Source organism: Cervus canadensis, chromosome 28 (assembly GCF_019320065.1).
Source record: "Cervus canadensis isolate Bull #8, Minnesota chromosome 28, ASM1932006v1, whole genome shotgun sequence".
Classification (NCBI taxonomy): domain Eukaryota; kingdom Metazoa; phylum Chordata; class Mammalia; order Artiodactyla; family Cervidae; genus Cervus; species Cervus canadensis.
Genome location: NC_057413.1, coordinates 48,034,804 through 48,053,547, shown reverse-complemented (window position 1 = coordinate 48,053,547; position 18,744 = coordinate 48,034,804). Strand labels below are relative to the sequence as shown.

Sequence of the window (18,744 nt, the reverse complement as noted above, 5' to 3'; positions counted from 1 at the left end):
GCCAGTGCAGGGGACACAGGTTTGATCCCTGGTCTGGGAATATTCCACATATAGTGGAGCAAATAAGCCCATGCGCCGCAACTACTGAAGCTGCGCTCTAAAGCCTGCAGGCCACAATTACTGAAGCTGGTGCGCTCGAGAGCTTGTGCTCTGTAACAAGAAAGGCCACCACAATGAGAAAACCTGTACACTGCTAGGAAGAGCAGCCCTCACTGATGGCAATTAAAGAAAGCCTGCACGAAGCAGCGAAGACCCAGCGCAGCCAATAAATAAAATTGTTTGCATTAGGGATTAACCTTTACACAGGGATTCTTAACTTCACATAGAAGAAAAGAGGTCTCAATGGCAGTGTCAGTGGGAATGAAAAGGTCATGAGTCAGTGTCCCCAGGAAAAGTCAGGACAGCCACGCTGCAAACACTCATCGTGCTTACCACTGGAAAGTGGGCTTTGGGGACTAGAGGAATGTGTTTTTTGCTTTATACACATCTGTACCACTTGACTTCTTCCATGATCACATTACTTAAAAAAATTTTTTTATTTGGCTGTCCCGGGTCTTAGTTGTGGCACTTGCGATCTTTTAGCTGCAGCATGTGGTATCTTTAGTTGCAGCATGCAGGATCTAGATCCCTGACCAGGGATGGAACCCAGGGCCCCTGCACTGGGAGCACAGAGTCTTAGCCACTGGACCACCAGGTAAGTCCTCAGTATCACTTTTATGCAAAAAAAGTTTTCCCTTAAAACTAAGCAAAGGCAGAAACAGAGTATAGACAGAATAAATGGATCTTGGTGATGAGCTGCATGGAGAGCTCAAAGAGGGCTCACGATGGGTTGAGATTCTAAGTAAGGATGACTCCTCTATAAACCATGGTACCGACAATGGAAACAGGCAACTTGGCTGGAGGAACAGGTTTGAGAGAGAGGTTAAGTTCAGTTTGGGCCCACGGAAACAGGTAGAGAGAAATGCCCTGTTAGAAAAAAGGGAGTTTGAGTCTGAAGCTTGAGGTAAAGGCTGGAATTGAAGCTAATGCGTTGGGAACTGTCCACACTGGAGGGCCAATTAAAGCCACACGAGGTAAGAGGAGATTCCTGAGGCTGAGAATGTAGAGAGAGGAAGGCCAAGGACAGAAACCAGGAGAACAGCCATCCCTGAAGCAGGCAGAAGAGGGAAGCCACAGCCAGGGCTGTAGAAGGCCTGGTTAGAGAAAGTGTACATGGGGTACCATCACCAAAGGCAAGACAGCAGAGTTCAAAAAGGCAGATGTGGGGGCTTCCTGGTGGTCCAGTGGTTAAGAATCCAGCCTGCAATGCCGGGATGTGGGTTCAATCCCAGGTCAGGCAACTAAGATCCTACATGCCGTGGGGCAACTAAGCCCGAGGGTGCCATATTTACTGAGCCTGCACACCACGACTAGAGAGCCCACACCCTACACTGAAATATCCTGCATGATACAATGATGAAGCACCCCAAAAAGGCGGGCGTAACCAGCTGTGTTAGCGGCTGTAGAGCAGTCAAAGACGACCAGGTTAGAAGAGGCTCAAGTGATGAATGACCTTCTAGAGTACTGCCTTCCCAGAATTTCAACCACAGGAGATAATTTTTAACATTGCAAACTGGGGTGAAATCAATTATTGCACCCACTTTTCACACCTGTGTTGGAATGAGATATCCACATCCTTTCTGGTGCTGGTGTTGGGTTTGGACTTGTGACTTGCTTTGGCTGGTAAAATGTTAAGAGACTTACACTTTTTAAATGTGCTAGCATGGGACCTCTCCAGGGGTCCAGTGGTTAAGAATCTGCCTGCCAACGCAGGGGACTAAAGTTTGATCCCTGGTCCAGGAAGATTCCACATGTCTTGGAGCAACTAAGCCCAAGCACCACAACTACTGAGCTCACACTTTAGAGCCCATGCTCTGCAACAAGAGGAGCCACCACAATGCCCATGCACCAAGGCTAGAGAGCAGTCCCCACTTGCCACAACTAGAGAAAGCCTGAGCGTAGCTACGAAGACCCAGCACAGCCAAAAACAAATAAATAAATAAATGTGCTGGCACGATCTGATGGGACTTCTTGTGCCCCTGCTCCTGCATGAGAGCATGGCATGGGGCCAGGAGAGTAGACCCAAGCCAGACCTACAACCTGGTGCCAAGCCTGGGTGAATGCAGCTAAGTCCAGTCAAGACCAAGCAAACCTCACCACCTTGCAGACTGTGAGTGAGGAAAATAGATCATTCTTGTGAGATGTGGGGTTTTTTATGCAGAAGCACCACTGCAATAACTGAGACATAAGCGAACACACCCAAACACATACCAAATAAAACACACAAAATTCTGTAAAACAATACTTACCCATAAGGTATACAATGTACTCTGACAGTTTTTTACTACATTTCTTTTTTTTTTTTTTTAATGCTGGTTGCAACCTACAGTTTGAAAAACACAGTTCTAGATAAATTGCTCTGATTTTTTCACTACAACACACGAGGATATACCACACTGTATATTCACAAGAGTGGGTGACCTCACGGAAACTACCTTGCCTTCCAAATGTGTGAACATGGGACAATAACATCTGGCTAACAGAGTGGTCAAACAAATTCAATATGAGATAATGCATATTAAGTGCTTAGCAAAGTGACTGGTACAAAACAAGTATTTAATAAATATTACCTATTCTTTTTAAAAACATTTTTTTATTTATTCAGATGTGCCAGGTCTTAGTTGTGGCATATAGGATCTACTTCCCTGACCAGGGAGCGAACCTACGTTGGGACTGTGGAGTCTTAAGCCACTGGATCACCAGGGAAGTCCCAGCTGTTCATTACTGAAAAATCTGGTGAGGAACAGCAGGAACCAGAACAATTCCAGAGGTCAGGACTCATTTCTTTTGAATGAGAAACCATGCTGAAGCTCCAATCTGGGAGAGGGTAACTGATGACATGAGAGGTCTGGGCAATGAAGAGCCAGGAATCAAACCAGCTGAGGCTGAAAGCTCTGGAGCAGTGAGGCATTAAGTGCATCTTGGCTCAGTCCTGTCTCCTTCATCACCTTCCTAGAGTCTTGAAGGGATTCAGAGACCTGAAGGTATCATTAACTCCTCCTATCCCACCCTCACTAGTGCCCTCCTCACACGTCTACACTCACCACCTGAATGTGAGTACGTGGTCAGCCAGCAGAGAATAATTAGTTGGCATCAGAAAGCAACACAGGATCAGAGGAATGAGATGGCCTCGCCTCCTCTGAGCCCACATTCTCAACTGCTCCTTGAGAGAATTAGTGGTTGAGTGGTTAGGACTCCACTTTTTCACTGCCATAGCCCGGGTTCAATTCTTTGACCTGGGAATTAAGATCCAAAAGCTGAGCAGCATGACCCCCCCAAAAAAAGTTTCCAACTGCTCCACAAAGCAGAGACCAGAACCAGTGTCTTCCAGGTATCCATGCCCTAGCACCCCCACGCCAGACTCCGAGAAGGCACACGGTTCCTTCTGATGTGTTGGGGGGGAAGGAGGTACATCATTTATGGACAACGGTAGGGAGTGAGCCTCAGAAGCAGGTTGTAAAAAAGGCTTCTTTATTGAGAGCAGCGAGTGTAAAAAAAAAAAAAAAACAAAAAACCCAAAACAAACAAACAACAACAATAAAGGTGTGAGGCAGGGGGGGCCACCATCCTGTCTCCTCCAGGACCAACCCCCATCTTCCATGCCCTCCCACCCTGCGCTGCAATTACATACAAAAGCCGCCCATGGTGCATACAAAAAAGGGCGGGTTATATAGTGTCAAAAGCTCCTGAAAACTCCTTCATCTGCCAGGCACTTAGGATGAGGAAAGGAGAGAAAGTGGGGGAGGAGACGCGGGGCTGGGTTGGGGCTGGGTCAGAGTCCACGTGTCCATGGGGGAGGACTCGCTGGCCTTGTCCTCCACAATCCAAGTGCAGACCCCGAAGTGGGTCCTGGGAGCCAGAACCACCCAGGACTTGAGTATATTAAGGAACTCCCTTGAAGCCAGCTCACCCGCAGCCCAGTACCACACACCCTCACCCCGCCGGCATGAAGTTGGCAGGTGGGTGGCAGAACTGGACCTGGACAAGGGAAGGAGACCCAGGCCAGAAATTGGGGTTACCTGAGGCACCCACACTGTCCCTGACGGGGGTACGGGTGGCAGAGAAAGCCGCCCAGACCAAGGCCCCAGCTACCCAGTCTGGGTACGAATCAGCCTCTTCGAAGAGCTGAAGGTGGGGAAGAGGAAGAAAGCCCAGGCCCTGCCAGTCCTCAGCAGTGCCTGGGGTGCCAGGGCGGGGCCCCTGGGGCCCAGGAGGACTGGGATCTAGCCCCTCATGCTGCGGGCACCCCCCAGGAAGTCCTCCCCTGCCCACGCCATCCTGAGGCACAGCCTGCCTGGGCTCCCTCCTCACGGCTTGCTGTCAGCGGGGCTGTCTCCCAGGGTGTTGGCGATCTCACTGAAGGAGGGCCGATCCTTGGGGCTGAGGGCCCAGCACCGCTGCATCAGCCGGTAGAGCTTGGAAGGGCAGCCCTCAGGCTGCGGGAGTCTGGCCTTCCCAGCCTGCAAATCTGCAGAAAGATGGGAAGAGGGGTAGTCAAAATATTCAACCACCTGTCCAATACTCGGTGGGCTTTCCAGGTGGTTCAAGGGTCAAGAATCCACCTGCCTATGTAGGGAGACACGGGTTTGACCCTTGGGTTGGGAAGATCCCCTGGAGTAGGAAATGGTAACCCGCTCCAGCATTCTTGCCTAGGACAATTCCATGGACAGAGAAGCCTGGCGGGCTACAGCCCATGGGGTCCCAAAGAGCTGGACGTGACTGAGCATGCATGCATGCCAACACCCTGCAGAGCCTGCAGTTCCCAAAGGTGGCCACGAGAGGGAGACTCAGGGGCACCGGACAGTGCGGGTGAGAAAAGATTCAAGCAGTTCTTGGCAAGTATCTTGCAACTGAAGGGAAGGGCCTTCCCTGGTGCCAGTTCCCACTGACGGGCGGGGGCAGGGTCCACGCTGCGCAAGAAGCAGCCAGTGCACGGGGGCTGAAGTGGAGTCAATGGGCAGGCATCAGAGTGGCTAGAGTGACGACGACAAGGACAAGGGCTATTTACCAAGTGGTATGAATGTGTGTTGGAAATCTCACAAGGGGAATGGCCACATCCATACACCTGCAGACACCAGCCCCGAGGGGAGGCAGACTGAACTGGCCCCAGGGCCCCGAGTAAGCTCTCCACTCCCTACCTGCCAGCACCTCGTCGTCTGCCTGCCCGCCGTGGGGCATCTCCCCGTGGGTGAACACCTCCCACATCAGCACGCCAAAAGCCCAGACATCAGACTTGGTGGAGAAGTCACCCTCCAGGATGGCCTCGGGGGGCATCCAGCGCAGGGGCACCCAGGCCTGGCGGAAGTGGTAGTACTCACTGCGGGACAGAAGGACACAGAGGTAGTGGGGTGGGGAGAAGGGCAGTCTGGGACCTCAGCCTCACCCCAAGGATCTGGGTCTCACACCCGGGCTGGAGCCCAAATTTCCTGTATCAAGGCATTCTGGGAAATTGGAAACATTTTTGTTCAACAAGGGGTAGGAGCATACACACACCAGATGAAATCTAGAGGCATCCGTCTGGGGTCTGATGGTTAAAAAATTCCCTTAAGAATCAGACTTTGCCGAAATATCAGTATTTTTAAAAAGTTTCTAATCATACGTACTTTATTAGTTTAAAAGTGTGAAAAATGCATGTGTTAAGTGGAAAGAAATTTTAAGGAGCTTTACTGGTGATAAACCAACCATGACTAAAGTAACAGCCAGACGAACCATGGTGAGTCAGAGCTGGGATGACTTGGGGTGTCGGGGGGTTCCCGGAGGCACTATGTAGCGTGTATTCCAGAGTGATCTCTGGCTGTGGGTGCTGAGCTTTAAGTCTTAGGCTTAAAAACAATAATGACTGAATTCAGGAAGTAACAGAGGGAACCCTATGAATAGTTAAATTATATAGAAACTGTTATAAAGTTTGACTAGTTATTCTTTTTAAAGATGTATAATTTTTTATCACTAGAGAAAAGCGTAAGGTCAGGGAGCTGAGGTCTACTGGCTGGGGTGCCTCTGCAGGCTTGGGAGAGGGTGGGAGGGGTCTGGGCCCCCCTCCCCCAGGCCCTCCAGCTTTGGACTGAGCCCCTCCCCCAGCCCAGCTGTGTCTGCCCTCTGCCCCTCGCCAGCCCCCTGCAACGCCCCCTACCTGTTGTAGACGTCCTTGCTGAGCCCCAGGGCCGACACCTTCACCTGTCTCTGAGCGCTGACCAGGCAGTTGCGAGCGGCCAGGTCCTTGTGCACAAAGCGGTTGTTGGACAGATGCTCCATGCCCAGGGCCACCTGGGTGCACAGGGCCACCTGGAAGGAGACAGGGGCCGTCAGAGCAGCCCAGGGCCGGGGGCTTCGGGGGCTGCCCTTGACACTGCCCTGGTGGGGTCTCAGGGCCGCTAATGCGATGCTTACGAAGCCCCAGAGCAGAGGCCCAATAGCCTGTTTCCTTCTCATAAAAGGACCTGCCTCCCGGGTCCTTGGAAGAACTGAATTTAATGAAATGAAGTGCTCCCCCCACGCACAGCAGGTGCTAGACTACGTGTGAGTGGCAGACGCGGCGGCAAGAGCACACGGTAACCAGCTGCTGAATGGAAAAAAAAAACTATAATATTAAAAAACAATCATTTATGTGTATAAAATTTGTGTATAAGTGAAAGTAGATACACCTACATGCATACACCAACTGGGTGCCTCTGAGAAGGGGGACGGCAGGCTGGAAAGAGAAAGTAGGGAAACTCCGTTTCTATTTTTTGTTGTGAACTACATATAGAAAAGTTCACTAAATATATGTCTACTTTCATGAATAATTATAACGCCCACACTCAGGTAACAGTCATCAAGTTAAAAAAAAAAAAAAAAAATCATCAATGCTAGGCAACCTGCCCCCCCCTGAAAATACCCACTGACTCCTTCCGCATCACGAATTCTCCCCTCTTCTCAAGAGGTAATCACCATCCTTCTGAGATAATAATTTCTTGGCTGTTCTTCATAGTTTTACCACTTACACATATGTTCCTCAACAATACAATTCAGTTTTGCCTGTTTTAGAATCAGATAAAGCTGGAAGCACACAAAAATGTGTATCTTTTTTGTGCCTTGATTCTTTCACTTAACATTGGGAGAGTCACCCTTTTTTGGGATATCATTGTACTGAGTTGTTTTTCATCATAAATATATCATAACTTATTTGTTCTTTTTTTTAAAGTCTATTTTTAAAATATCTATTTATTTATTTGGTTGCATTGGGTCTTAGTTGCCACACATGGGACCTTTAGTTGCAGCATACAAACTCTTTTAGCTGCAGCTTGTGGGATCTAGTTCCCCCACCAGGGATCAAACCCTGGCCCCCTAACATTAGGAGCTCAGAGTCTCAGCCTCTGGAGCACCAGGGAAGTCCCCAAAATTTATTCTTTCTAGGGCCAGAGGACATTTGTGTTTCCACCCCCACCTCCCACACAAATTTTGGCTATTGAGAACACTGCTGCTATGAATGCTCTTATGAGTGTATACACGCATGAGTTTCTCTAAGATACCTTGCATGGGGACTGTCAGTAGCTTCAGCATTATAAAATAATGCAAAATTATTTTCCAAAGTGTAGAAATAAATAGAATGTAAGAGAGTTGGGGAGATTTTTTGCTGCTACCTTTTTTAAATGTTTGAGCCATGTCCATTGTAGTATATATAATACATTACTTGCTGTGCTGTGTTTAGTTACTTAGTCACTTTAGTGGTATCCAACTCTGCGACCCTCTGGATTGCAGCCTGCCAGGCTCCTCTGTCCACGCTAGGCAAGAATACTAGAGTGGGTTGCCATTCTCCAGGGGATCTTCCCAATCTGGGGGATCGAACCCACATCTCCTGTGTCTCCTGCATTGCAGGCAGATTCTTTACCCACTGAGCCACTGGGGAAGCCCATAATATAACATACTAAATGCAATTATAATTAAGATATATTAATATTTTTAAAATATACATCAATGCACTGAATGCATATTAATTGAGCATCTACTGAATGTCATACAACGGAGTGCTGATGGAATAGAACAGGGATGGCAAGACTGGGCTCCTGGTGAGAAGGCAGTCTAGGAGGTAAGAACTGGACCTGCAGAAGGGTGCCATCACCTAGGGGGAAGGAAGGCCATGCCAAACAAAGGTAACATCAGAGCACCAGGGAGTGCTTGTAAAGACCAACGGCCCCTTCAACTCTGTCACCGTATCTAAACCTTGGGAGCAACACTGAGGGACACAGAGAACATGCAGCATCTCCCTGCAAATAAAAACAAGGCAACGGAAATGCAAAGAGGTCCCCGTGGCAGGTAATTTACTGGCCAGCGGTGTGTCTCTTCCGGCACAGACACACTCTGCTCATCCATAAGGGAGTAGCCACCCACCACATATGTGATCACAAAAAGACGAGCAGAAGAACGTGGCCGGGGAGTTCCCTGGCAGTCCAGAGGTTAGAACTCCACACTTCTACCGCAGCGGGGCACGGGTTCGATCCATGATAGGGGAACTACAATCCTACATGCCGCGCAATCCAGCCATAAGAAAAACAGAGAACATGGCCAATGACCAGTATCATCGGTGATCAAGAAAATACTAATTAGACCCAACAAGGTATCATTTGCCATATATCTGATTGTAAAAGGTCAAAAGTCAGCCTCCAGCTTATCTCCAATGGTTCAGAAAAATGCATAAAGATAATAATATACATAGATAGAGACTAATAAAGCAAACTAGGCAAAATAAACAATTGAATCTGGATAAAGGGTCTGCAGAAGTTCCTTGAACCTTATTATAGTCTTTTAAGTTTGAAATATCAAAATGAAGTTTCACCAAACACACACACACAGAGGCCACATAAAAAATAATACAGAAACAAAAGCAGCCTGTGTGTGGACCAGTGAGTGTATGTCACAGATTAACCCAGGCTGTCTATGGCCATACCAGGGCTCCTTGGGTGGCTCAGCTAAGGAATCTGCCTGCAATACAGGGGGCGCAGGAGACATAGGTTTGACCCCTGGGTCAGGAAGATGCCCCGAAGGAGGAAATGGCAACCCACTCCAGTATTCTTGCCTAGAAAATCCCATGGACAGAGGATTTTCTGTCCATGCGATTTTCTGTCTACCAGGCTAAATGGACAGTCCATGGGGTGGGCTACAGTCCATGGGGTGGGCTACAGTCCATGAGGTCTCAAAGAGTCGGACACGACTGAATAGGCACGCATATACAGCCATACCACCCTGGACGCACCCGATATTGTCTGATTATGTTTAGTGTGACTCTTTGTCCCTGAAGTTCAAAAGGGAGCAAAAGTGAATGTGAGTGGTCGAGGGGCTGCTCCCACCCTTACCCCTGGTCCCTGTGAGGGGGGCTCCTCAGCTTTGCCCCCAGTCCGGGCTGATGCCAAGGCCTGGCCCTCCTGGGTCACCTCATCGGGCAGGGGGCCCAGGAACGGCGGTCTGCCATCAGTGAGGTGAGCAGGGGGTGCTGCCTGTGGACTGGCCCCTCGGCATCCCAGGCTGACCCTGAGCAGCTTCACTGGCCTGGCTCTCAGGGTCACTGCGGGGCAGACAGAGGATCCAAATCCGAACACACGGGCAGCAGGGTCACTCTAAAAAGCAGATCTCGTTCTGAGATCCCTGCAGGCTTCGCTGCCCCCACGAGAGGTTTGCTAACTGTGGTCACAACCTATTAGTAGGTCACAAAACCCACTTAGTGAATCTTCGTCAGCATTTTTTTGGGGGGAATTGAAAATATCAAAGAGCATCACACTCAGTAAGGGTCAATATCATTCATGGAAACTTCTTCATATATATACATGTCTGTGTTGCATTGTGATATTTAAAAAAAAAAAAACGCATTTTTTTTTTTTTTTTTTGCTACTGTGGGTCTCAGTCAAAAAATGTTTAAAAAAACAACAGCGACATCCCTGGTGGTGCAGTGGCTAAGACTCTGTGCTCCCAATGCAGGGGACTCAGGTTTGATCCCTGGTCAGGGAACTAGATCCAATATGCTGAAACAAAGAGTTCATGTGTCACAACTAGCAACTAAAAATAACACATGCCACACCTGAAGATCACATGTGCTGCAGCTAGGACTCAGTCCAATAAAATAAACAAACATTTTAACAAACAAACAAAAACGATCTATACCTCAGCTGTCCAAAACAGTAGCTCCCTACTACTTAAGTTAATAAAAGCTTAATAATGTAAAAATTCAGTTCCTCAGTCTCTCTAGCCACATCCTAAGTGCTCAATAACCCCACAGGGGGCTGGCGCCTTCCGCACTGGATAGCACAGGTATGGGACGTTTCCACCACCGAGGGAAGTTCTATTAGGCAGTGCTGACCCGAACCACCACCAGCCTGGACACGCTAAAGATCCAGTATACCGACCGACACTGCACATGCAGATGGGCTGAACTTGGGCCACAAGCACGAAAGCTCATCTTCCTGGTGCATTTTCTTTATCAAAAGGGAAGCCACGGGACTTCCCTGGTGGTCCAGCGGCCAGGACTCCACACTCCCAAGGCAGGGCGCCTGAGTTCAATCCCTGGCCAGGGAACTAGATCCCACATGCCACAACTGAGAGTTTGCAGGCCACAAGTAGAGATCCCACATGCTGTGTGCCACTACTAACAGCAGGTGCCGACAAATGAAAATAACAGTAATTTTTGTTTAAGGTGAAGCCACAAAATCTCTGGAGAGCTTCCATATGACTGTGTGAGCCAGTGAGGAGAGGTCAGGTCAATGGGTCCACCAGGATGACTGAGCCCTCTCGGGTACAGGGCCTGGCAGGGTATCTCCAAGGAAAAGCAGAGACCGTGTTCCCCCCAAGAGCTCCGGCTGCCAGGCTGTCATCCTCAGAAAGCCTCAAGTACCACTGGTGGTAAAGAGGCCTCAGAAACGGACACCCCACTTCAGGCGTCAGAACCCCAGGGCACCGTCCAGCCTTGCCTGGTTGTCGGTAAACAGCAGCAAAGGCTTTTGTCATGAGCTCTCATCGGACTCGCCCTCCTCCTCAGCCTGCCCTCTCTGCTCTGGCTCACAAGCTCCTCAATCTACTGCGAGTCATGGGAGCAGAAGAGAGAGAACTTGGCTCGGCGACTAACTTGCTATCTTTCCAGACAAGCAGTGCTTCTGGAAATACTGGCTAAGCGAGGATAGTAAAAGGGAATTCTGTTAACCCCAGCCAAATAAGTGTTTTCTTATTGCTGGGCGAGCCGCCATCGGATGGCCACGGGATTAATCTTCAAACACTGTTACAAAGACTTGCACTTTGGTAAAGACCAGACCCACCCTTCCTTCCAACTTGTATACCCAGGGGGCTTGCCCGAGTTCTGGCCAAGCCCCTGTGACACTTCCGGGGTCTTCCCAGACAGCCGGGGCTTCCCATCCAGCTTCTGACTGCTTAAAGCAAAAGTGGGCAGCAGGTGTACTAGACTGCTCCTGCCCCGTCATTAGTCTGCAGGTGATCCACGAAGAAATCACAGGTTATAGTGCTCAGACTTCAAAGCTCCCTTCACCTTATCAACTCTAACAAGCATCACCTATAACCATGCCAATACCTAGGGCCATCGTATGTTCTTTTTAAAAATATTTTATGTATTTATTTAGGGTCTCAGTTGCAGTATGCGGGAAATTTAGTTACGGCATGTGAACTCTTAGCTCAGTTTCAGCACGTGGGGATCTAGTTCCCCGACCAGGGATCAAACCTGGGCCCCCCGCATTGGGAGTGAGGAGTCTCAGCCACTGGACCACCAGGGAAGTCCCCGCACATCTTTGATCTCCTCCACTGCTGACCAGGAATCCTCCTGGGACTCCCACCAGCTCACCCATACCAAGCATGGCACTCTCGTTCCAGCTCTAGCTGACCAAGAAGCAGCCTGCCTACCACTCCGCCTCCCTTTAAAACCTGATCGTGTTCTCCCTCCGTCCCCCCCAGGAAGGACCCTAGAAACATAAAGTGGCACAGCGGCTCACCACATTATTAGCACAAGAAAGCATCTACAAGGTTTAATGTGTCTTTCTTAAGGATTTTCATTTTCACAGAATCCCCCAAAGGAAGTTTTTCAAACTACCAGTCAAAACCCACATGGGACCTTCCCTGCTAGTGCTGGGCTGTGCTTAGTCATTCAGTTGTGTCTGACTCTTTTGCGACTCTTTTGTAGCCCCAGCCAGGCCCCTCTGTCCACAGGGATTCTCCAGGCAAGAATACTGGAGTGGGTTGCCATGCCCTCCTCCATGGGATCTTTCCAACCCAGGGATCAAACCCAGGTCTCCCGCATCGCAGGTGGATTGTTTACCATCAGATGGTAAAGCCACGAGGGAAGCCCATGAATACTGGAGTGGGTAGCCTATCCCTTCTCCAGGGGATCTTCCCAACCCAGGGGTCTCCTGCATTGTAGGAGGATTCTTTACCAGCTGGGCTACCAGGGAAGCCCTGCTAGGGCAGTGGATGGGAATCTGCCTGCCAATGCAGAGGACCCAGGTTCGATCGCTGCTCTGGGAAGATTCCACATGCGGTAGAGCAACTAAGCCTATGTACCACAACTATTAAGCCCTGCTGTCAGTTACTGAAACCTACACACCCTAGAGTCAGCAAGGCTCAACCACTGAGCTCGCATGCTGCAACTACTGAAACCGAAGAGCCCAGAGCCTGTGTTCCAGGACAAGAGAGGCCACCACAAGAAGCCCAGGCACTGCAACTAGAGAATGGTCCCCACTCTCTGCAACTAAAGAAAGCCCACGTGCAGCAACAAAGACCCAGCTTAGCCCAAAACAAATAATCTCTTTAAAAGAAAACCCATATAGTTCTCAAAGCCAATTTAGTGTGTTAAAAATAAATATAGTGTAAAGTAATTAGCCTCCAACTAATAAAAATAAATGAAAAAATAAATAAATATAGGATAAGAAATATTAACAGCATCAAATACAGTGTTGTGAAAGCTTAATTCTAGCTTTAAGTGTCTATGTGTGAGGGAGGGGCATGTGCTGGGCCATGATATAAAACGCATTTCTTATAGGAGACTCTAAGCAAAACCATTTCAAGCCACTGTCCTATCCCAGGGCTCCTTAGACCTTAATTAGCTTAAGAATCAGCTGGAGAGCTTATTTAAAAACTTTAGGTCTTCAGATCCCACCTGCAAAGATTCTGCCCTAAGTCTGAGGTATGATCCAGAAATTTACAGTTTTTCGTCCTTCCCCCACCACTCAATGCAGAACACTGTCCTCGGAGAGTGTGGAAACCAACTTATTGAAGTTTCCCCATCAAGTTCAAGATGCTCGGGCAACAAAGTGTGCAAGAGATCTTCAGCAAAGGTGGTGATGATTTCAGCCAGAGTCCCTCGGGTCACGTGAAGGAAATAACTGACTTCCTGTCCCTTGCCTACGCCCCTGTCTCAGCCACAACAACATACCTAGTCTCCTCTTCTCCCACCACTCACCTACTTCTTATCCTGAAGACTTGAATTTGAATGGCTTTCTTTGTTCACACTGTCTGTCCACCTAAAGGACATGGACACCTTCAAGGTCTCTTATGTCTCTTATGACACTCTTTATGTCTCTTGCTGACTTTTCGTATCTTATCTGAAGTCTGTAAAGCATGTGCTGCACTCATTTACCCAAGCTCTCCCCCCAGATCCTTATGCCCAAGGACGTCCCGTGGTCTCAATTTTGGATCCCCAAGGGCCCTGAGCACCGTGACTGGCCCAGTGATGATTCATTGGTTCCCTGCATGCTCTGGTTTGTGAGCTCTGGGGTCCTGACATCCCACCCAGCTGGCGAGAGCCATCCTGTCCTGTGGTTTCCCATCTCCAACCACTACAAACTGTCCTGTGGCTTCTCAGAGACGGAGGCAGGGGCATCACGTCAGGAGGCCAGCTCACTGGCCTTGTCTGGGCCTCAGCAAATTCACCTGTGATGGAAAAAGGTCAGCCTGAAGGTCACAGAGCTGCTCCTGCAGAGAGATGGAGGGCAGCCAGGGATCCCCCCACCCCCCTGCCTGATCAACCAGCCACACCTTGCCATGACCCGGGTCAGCCTCCAGGCCGGGAACAGTCACCCAGAAAGGAGGCCCAGCAGTCTGCCTCCCTGCCCTGAGCTTTGCTTGCTTATGTGGTGACATCACTGTCACCGTGGACACAGGATACCTGGTCACATGGAAGCAGGGAGGGGGAGGGGAGGAGGCGGCGGGCAGGGGGAGCTGGGCACAGAAGGCATGGTCCGAGGCAGACAGGGGCCCATAGGAAGCGGTCCCTTCTTCACTGTTTCAGCCCAGGTCTGTGTCTCCACGGGGCCCCGGCCAGGGCTCTGTGCCAGAGGCAGGAGGAGAACCGGAAGGAAAGGCTGGGCAGCCCACAGCCCGAGTGAGAGCAAAAGCGTGAAAACCACAGGCGGTGAAACCCTGGCAGCCCGTCCACACCCCGGGGGGATGAGGGAACACGCTCAGGGCCGCGCCCAGCCCCGCTGCCCTGAGACGCCCGGGCTGCCGGCTGCCCCTTCAGCTCAGCGCCCTCTGCAGGCGTCCTGCTCCAACGGCCCGGGGCCAAGGGTGGCGCTTCTACACGAGGGCAGTGGGGCCACATAGGGCGGCTCACAGGCTCCGACCGGTCACTCAATCCGTCTCAGCCTCAGTGTCTTTACCCACCGCAGGGAAGTGTCGCCATTCCGGAGGATCACCGTGATCCCCGAGTGCTCACCCGGGGGCCTGGCCCGCGGGCAGCGCCCGACCAGGGCACCTGCTAGAGGACTGCCCGGCTCCCGACCCCCCACTCCACCCCCACCACCCTCACCTTCTGCTTTGTGCTGAGGGGCTGCGACTTCAACTTCTCATCCTTGCTCTTGGAAATCCTCAGGAACTGTTTAAGATCTCCCTGAGCAAAAAACCCAGCATCTCTGTCAGATCACAGCCCAGGAAGTGTCCCCCCAAAATCCAACTCAGCGGGTGCTCACAGGGTGCCTGCCCAGGGGGAGGGGGTGGAGGACCCCCGACCTGAATGCCCGACCCTCAACCCAGACCCCCCCCCCCATAGGGAGAGTCCAGTGGCAACTAAAACCTACAGGAAGCGTCTCCTAGAACAGTGGTCCCCAGGCTTTTTGGCACTAGGGACCAGTTTTGTGGAAGACAAGTTTTCCCACAGACTGGGAGGGGATGGTTTCAGATGGATTCAAGCACATTACGTTTATCATGCACTTTCTTTCTACCACGGTTACATCAGCTCCACCTCAGATCATCAGGCATCAGATCCCGGAGGTTGGGGACTGCTGTCCTAGAAGCTCCCGGTCAGAAAGGGAGGAGGACAGTCATTGCTGCCCTGGGGTAGCCCCCAGATGGGCAGGAAGGGATGCCCCTGCCCCGAGAGCGCCAAGAGGAAAACAGCCCCTGACCTGCGGTCTTCACAGACCCCAGACAGGAAAGCCTTGTCCTCCAGACATAACAAAGACAGGACCCTCGCAGCAGAAACACGCACAGAGCGCTCGTAAGCCCTTGTTTGTGGAAGGACAAGGGTCACACATTGCCCTTCCTGCACCCAAGCTGGACAGTCTGCCACACAGCCGTTTTTGAGGACCAAGGGGACTAGACCCAGTGAGCCCGGGACTGAAGAGTGAGGGGCAGGGCTGGGCAGCACCAGCGGGGAGAAAGAGAAGGCCGGTGGCTAAGCGAACACTGTCCCTCCAGGGGCACCGGCTGCAGGGAAAGAAGGAAAGCCAGGTTCTCCTTATGTTTATTCTCAAGGGCTGACAGGCCCTGGGGAGAGTGAAAAATGACAAAGCAAAGAAAACCAGAGTCAGGGAAAAGGGCCTGGAAGGCATCCATGCCATTGGGCTGAGGAAGAAGCTGGAAGAAAACTGGAAGCAAACCCCAGACAGGGGGCCAGCAGATGGGAAACGGGGTGAGGGTTAAGGAAAGGCGGGGTCGGAATTGGGGGAACAGGAGGCTGAACATCTCACGGTGGCAACAGCAGGCTCCCATCGGTGCCCTCCACCCCCCCACGTCAGGGCACTGCCCCCGCCCGAGACTGCCAGGGCGCCCCAGCAGCATACCAGGTCCACGTACTCCAGCACCATGTAGTGGGGCTCAGCCTCGCGGCACAGCCCCAGCAGCCGCACCACATTGGCGTGGTTCAGCTTCCCAAACATCTCGAACTCCCTCCGGAAGTCCAGCTGCTGCTGCTCGTCCCGGCTCTGCAGGCTCTTCACGAGCACCAGGGTCTCAGGCAATCCTTCCTCCAAGCCCTGCGCCTTCGCCAGGAACACCTCCCCAAACTCGCTCTTGCCTGTGGGCACAGGACTGAGTCAGCCAGCTGAGGATGCCCCTGACCTGGGAGGCACCTGGCCGGGGTCACACGCGGGGGCGTCTCTCTGCTCCTGCCCAGCTAGACCGGGCAGTGGCCCCGGCCCTGTGTGTAACTCTGAGCGAACCACTTCCCCCTCTTTCCTGGGATTGGCAGTCTCTAACAGTGAAATAAAGGGGTCAGATTAACAGTATTTTCTAGAAGGCTGTCTGTATGAGAATTTTAAGTGATTCACCGTTAACACCTCTTACTTCTATACTTGAACCTACACTCATAAAACACAGATCCATAACTTCTCACAGTTTTTCCTACAACTAAGCTTGTTGTTTCTGTTCAGCCACTCAGTCATGTCTGGCTCTTTGCGACCTCATGGACTGCAGTACTCCAGGCTTCCCTGTCCTTTACTATCTCCCGGAGTTTGCTCAGACTCATGTCCATCGAGTCAACAGAGCTCAATTTTTTTTAAAGGTGAGAGAAAGTCAAACTAAAGAAAACATCAAGTGAATAATACACAGGAATGACAAAAATCTCGGGGGTGAGGTGTGGACAACGGGCACACGGGGGACCCACTGGGCCAGGTCACCCTGATACTCCCTCTGTTTCTGAGGTTCTGGGCTTCAGGGGCTCCAGAGGCACCAGCCCCTGGTGCAGCCTGAAGACAGACCTGGAGCCTGTAGTTAAGGAGGGGGTGATGGCGGCCATGGCAACACACCCAGCGTGGTGATGGGCTGCAGGCTGGCCCGCGGGAAGTGCAGCTTGTCACTCGCGCTGTGGCGCTTGCTGGTGGCGGCGGAGGCGGAGCCCAAGCTGGTCAAGGCCACCTCCTCCTGGATCTCAGCCGAGGGCTGTCCGTTCTGCAGAGGCCCGCCTGGCAAGAGGGGGCGAGGGGGAGTGAGGATGAGACTAGCCACCATGGGGAATGCAATTCTTTGCCACAATCTCCCACTTCCAAAGGGGTCCAATCCTAGCGATCTACACAAAGTGCACACACAATCCAGTCAATGAACTGAAGGGGCTGGGGCGAGGGAGCCCAGCACCCCTTAGGGTCTGACCACTTATTGACATAGCCGGTTACAGCCTTTGAAAAGAGACAGCACCAGTCTCAGCTGAGTCACTGGTCCCTGGACAGCCTGGTGACATAAGGGTTTTTGCTTTCCTAGGGTCTTCTAGACGCAAAGCTCTAAACAGGCACAAAGGGACAATCACAACAAGGGAAACCCCAGTCCTGCTCCTGAACCCCTAAAGTGATAGGGGAGACCCAGCCGTGTCCCTAGGGGGCTCCCAGTGGAGGAGAGGAAGAGTAGGAGGAGGGAAACAGGCAGACAGAGCCCCCCACCCCACCCCGGGAAACTCAAGACTAGCGGAGGGAGAGACAAGCTATGCAAAGAAACACTAACGCATATGAGCCAGGTTGCTCAGAAGTGGAGGCCCTGGGAATCAGCCAACTCCAGGGGGCGGGTGGAGGGGTGGGGGCTGGAAGTGAAAGTCGCTCAGTTGTGTCCGACTCTTGGTAACCCCATGGACTATACAGTCCATGGAATTCTCGAGGCCAGAATACTGGAGTGGGTAGCCGTTCCCTTTTCCAGGGTATCTTCCCAACCCAGGTATCGAACCCAGGTCTCCCGCATTACAGGCGGATTCTTTACCAGCTGAGCCACCAGGGAAGACCAAGAATATTGGAGCAGGTAGCCTATCCCTTCTCCAGGGGATCTTCCCAACCCAGAAATCAAACCGGAGTCTCCTGCATTGCAGGTGGATTCTTTTACCAGCTGAGCCACCAGGGAAGCCCTATACTGAAATTATGCCTGTGGTTTAGAACTGCAGGGAAAAGGCACGGAAACACAGGAAGCTAGCCCGAGAATCCAATGAGGAAGACTTGAGCCAGCCTGCCCAGAAGCGGAGGCCCTGGGAATCGGCCAACCTGGGGGCGGGGCTTGAGCGGGGGAAGGGGGTGGGTGCGGCTCTGCTTTGGCTCCAACTGCTGCACTTTCCTCCATGGCCACGGGAGGGCGCTTAGCACCTGCGGGAGGCACCGCCTCCCTCCTCCAGGGCCCCTCACCGTTGAGGCACTCCATCTCTGGCTCCTCGCCCTCCGGCTGCTTCTGAAGCCGCTTGGCCTTGCAGCGCTTCTTGCAGTAGAACATGAGGCCCAGCACGGCGATGATGTAAGCCACAGCGGCGCCCACCGACAGCCCGATGGTCTGGATCATCTTGTAGGGGGGAGGGCTGCCCGGGCCCTCGGATTCCTCCAGCACCGGCTTGTCTGAGAGAGACACAGGTGTGGGCAGGGGCCACTAGAGCAAATCCAGCCACACTGCTCTACCGCCGCTCTCCACTGCACACATTCAACAGCCTCCCGGACTACTTGATGC

General features: G+C 51.7%; 1 protein-coding gene across 1 annotated transcript in view; it reads right to left on the bottom strand.

The window, feature by feature from the left end:
• Window positions 1-3,549: 3,549 nt before the first annotated feature.
• The window catches only part of PTK7 (protein tyrosine kinase 7 (inactive)), a 62,793-nt gene continuing 47,598 nt past the window's right edge, over window positions 3,550-18,744 (bottom strand). Inside the window, exons 14-20 of the mRNA XM_043449380.1 lie at window positions 18,432-18,635; window positions 17,085-17,240; window positions 16,122-16,354; window positions 14,870-14,950; window positions 6,230-6,381; window positions 5,238-5,416; window positions 3,550-4,567 (exon numbers count right to left, since the gene is read on the bottom strand). Coding sequence (XP_043305315.1) covers window positions 4,407-4,567; window positions 5,238-5,416; window positions 6,230-6,381; window positions 14,870-14,950; window positions 16,122-16,354; window positions 17,085-17,240; window positions 18,432-18,635 — 1,166 coding nt within the window. The 3' untranslated portion in view covers window positions 3,550-4,406. The remainder of the gene's footprint in view (window positions 4,568-5,237; window positions 5,417-6,229; window positions 6,382-14,869; window positions 14,951-16,121; window positions 16,355-17,084; window positions 17,241-18,431; window positions 18,636-18,744) is intronic.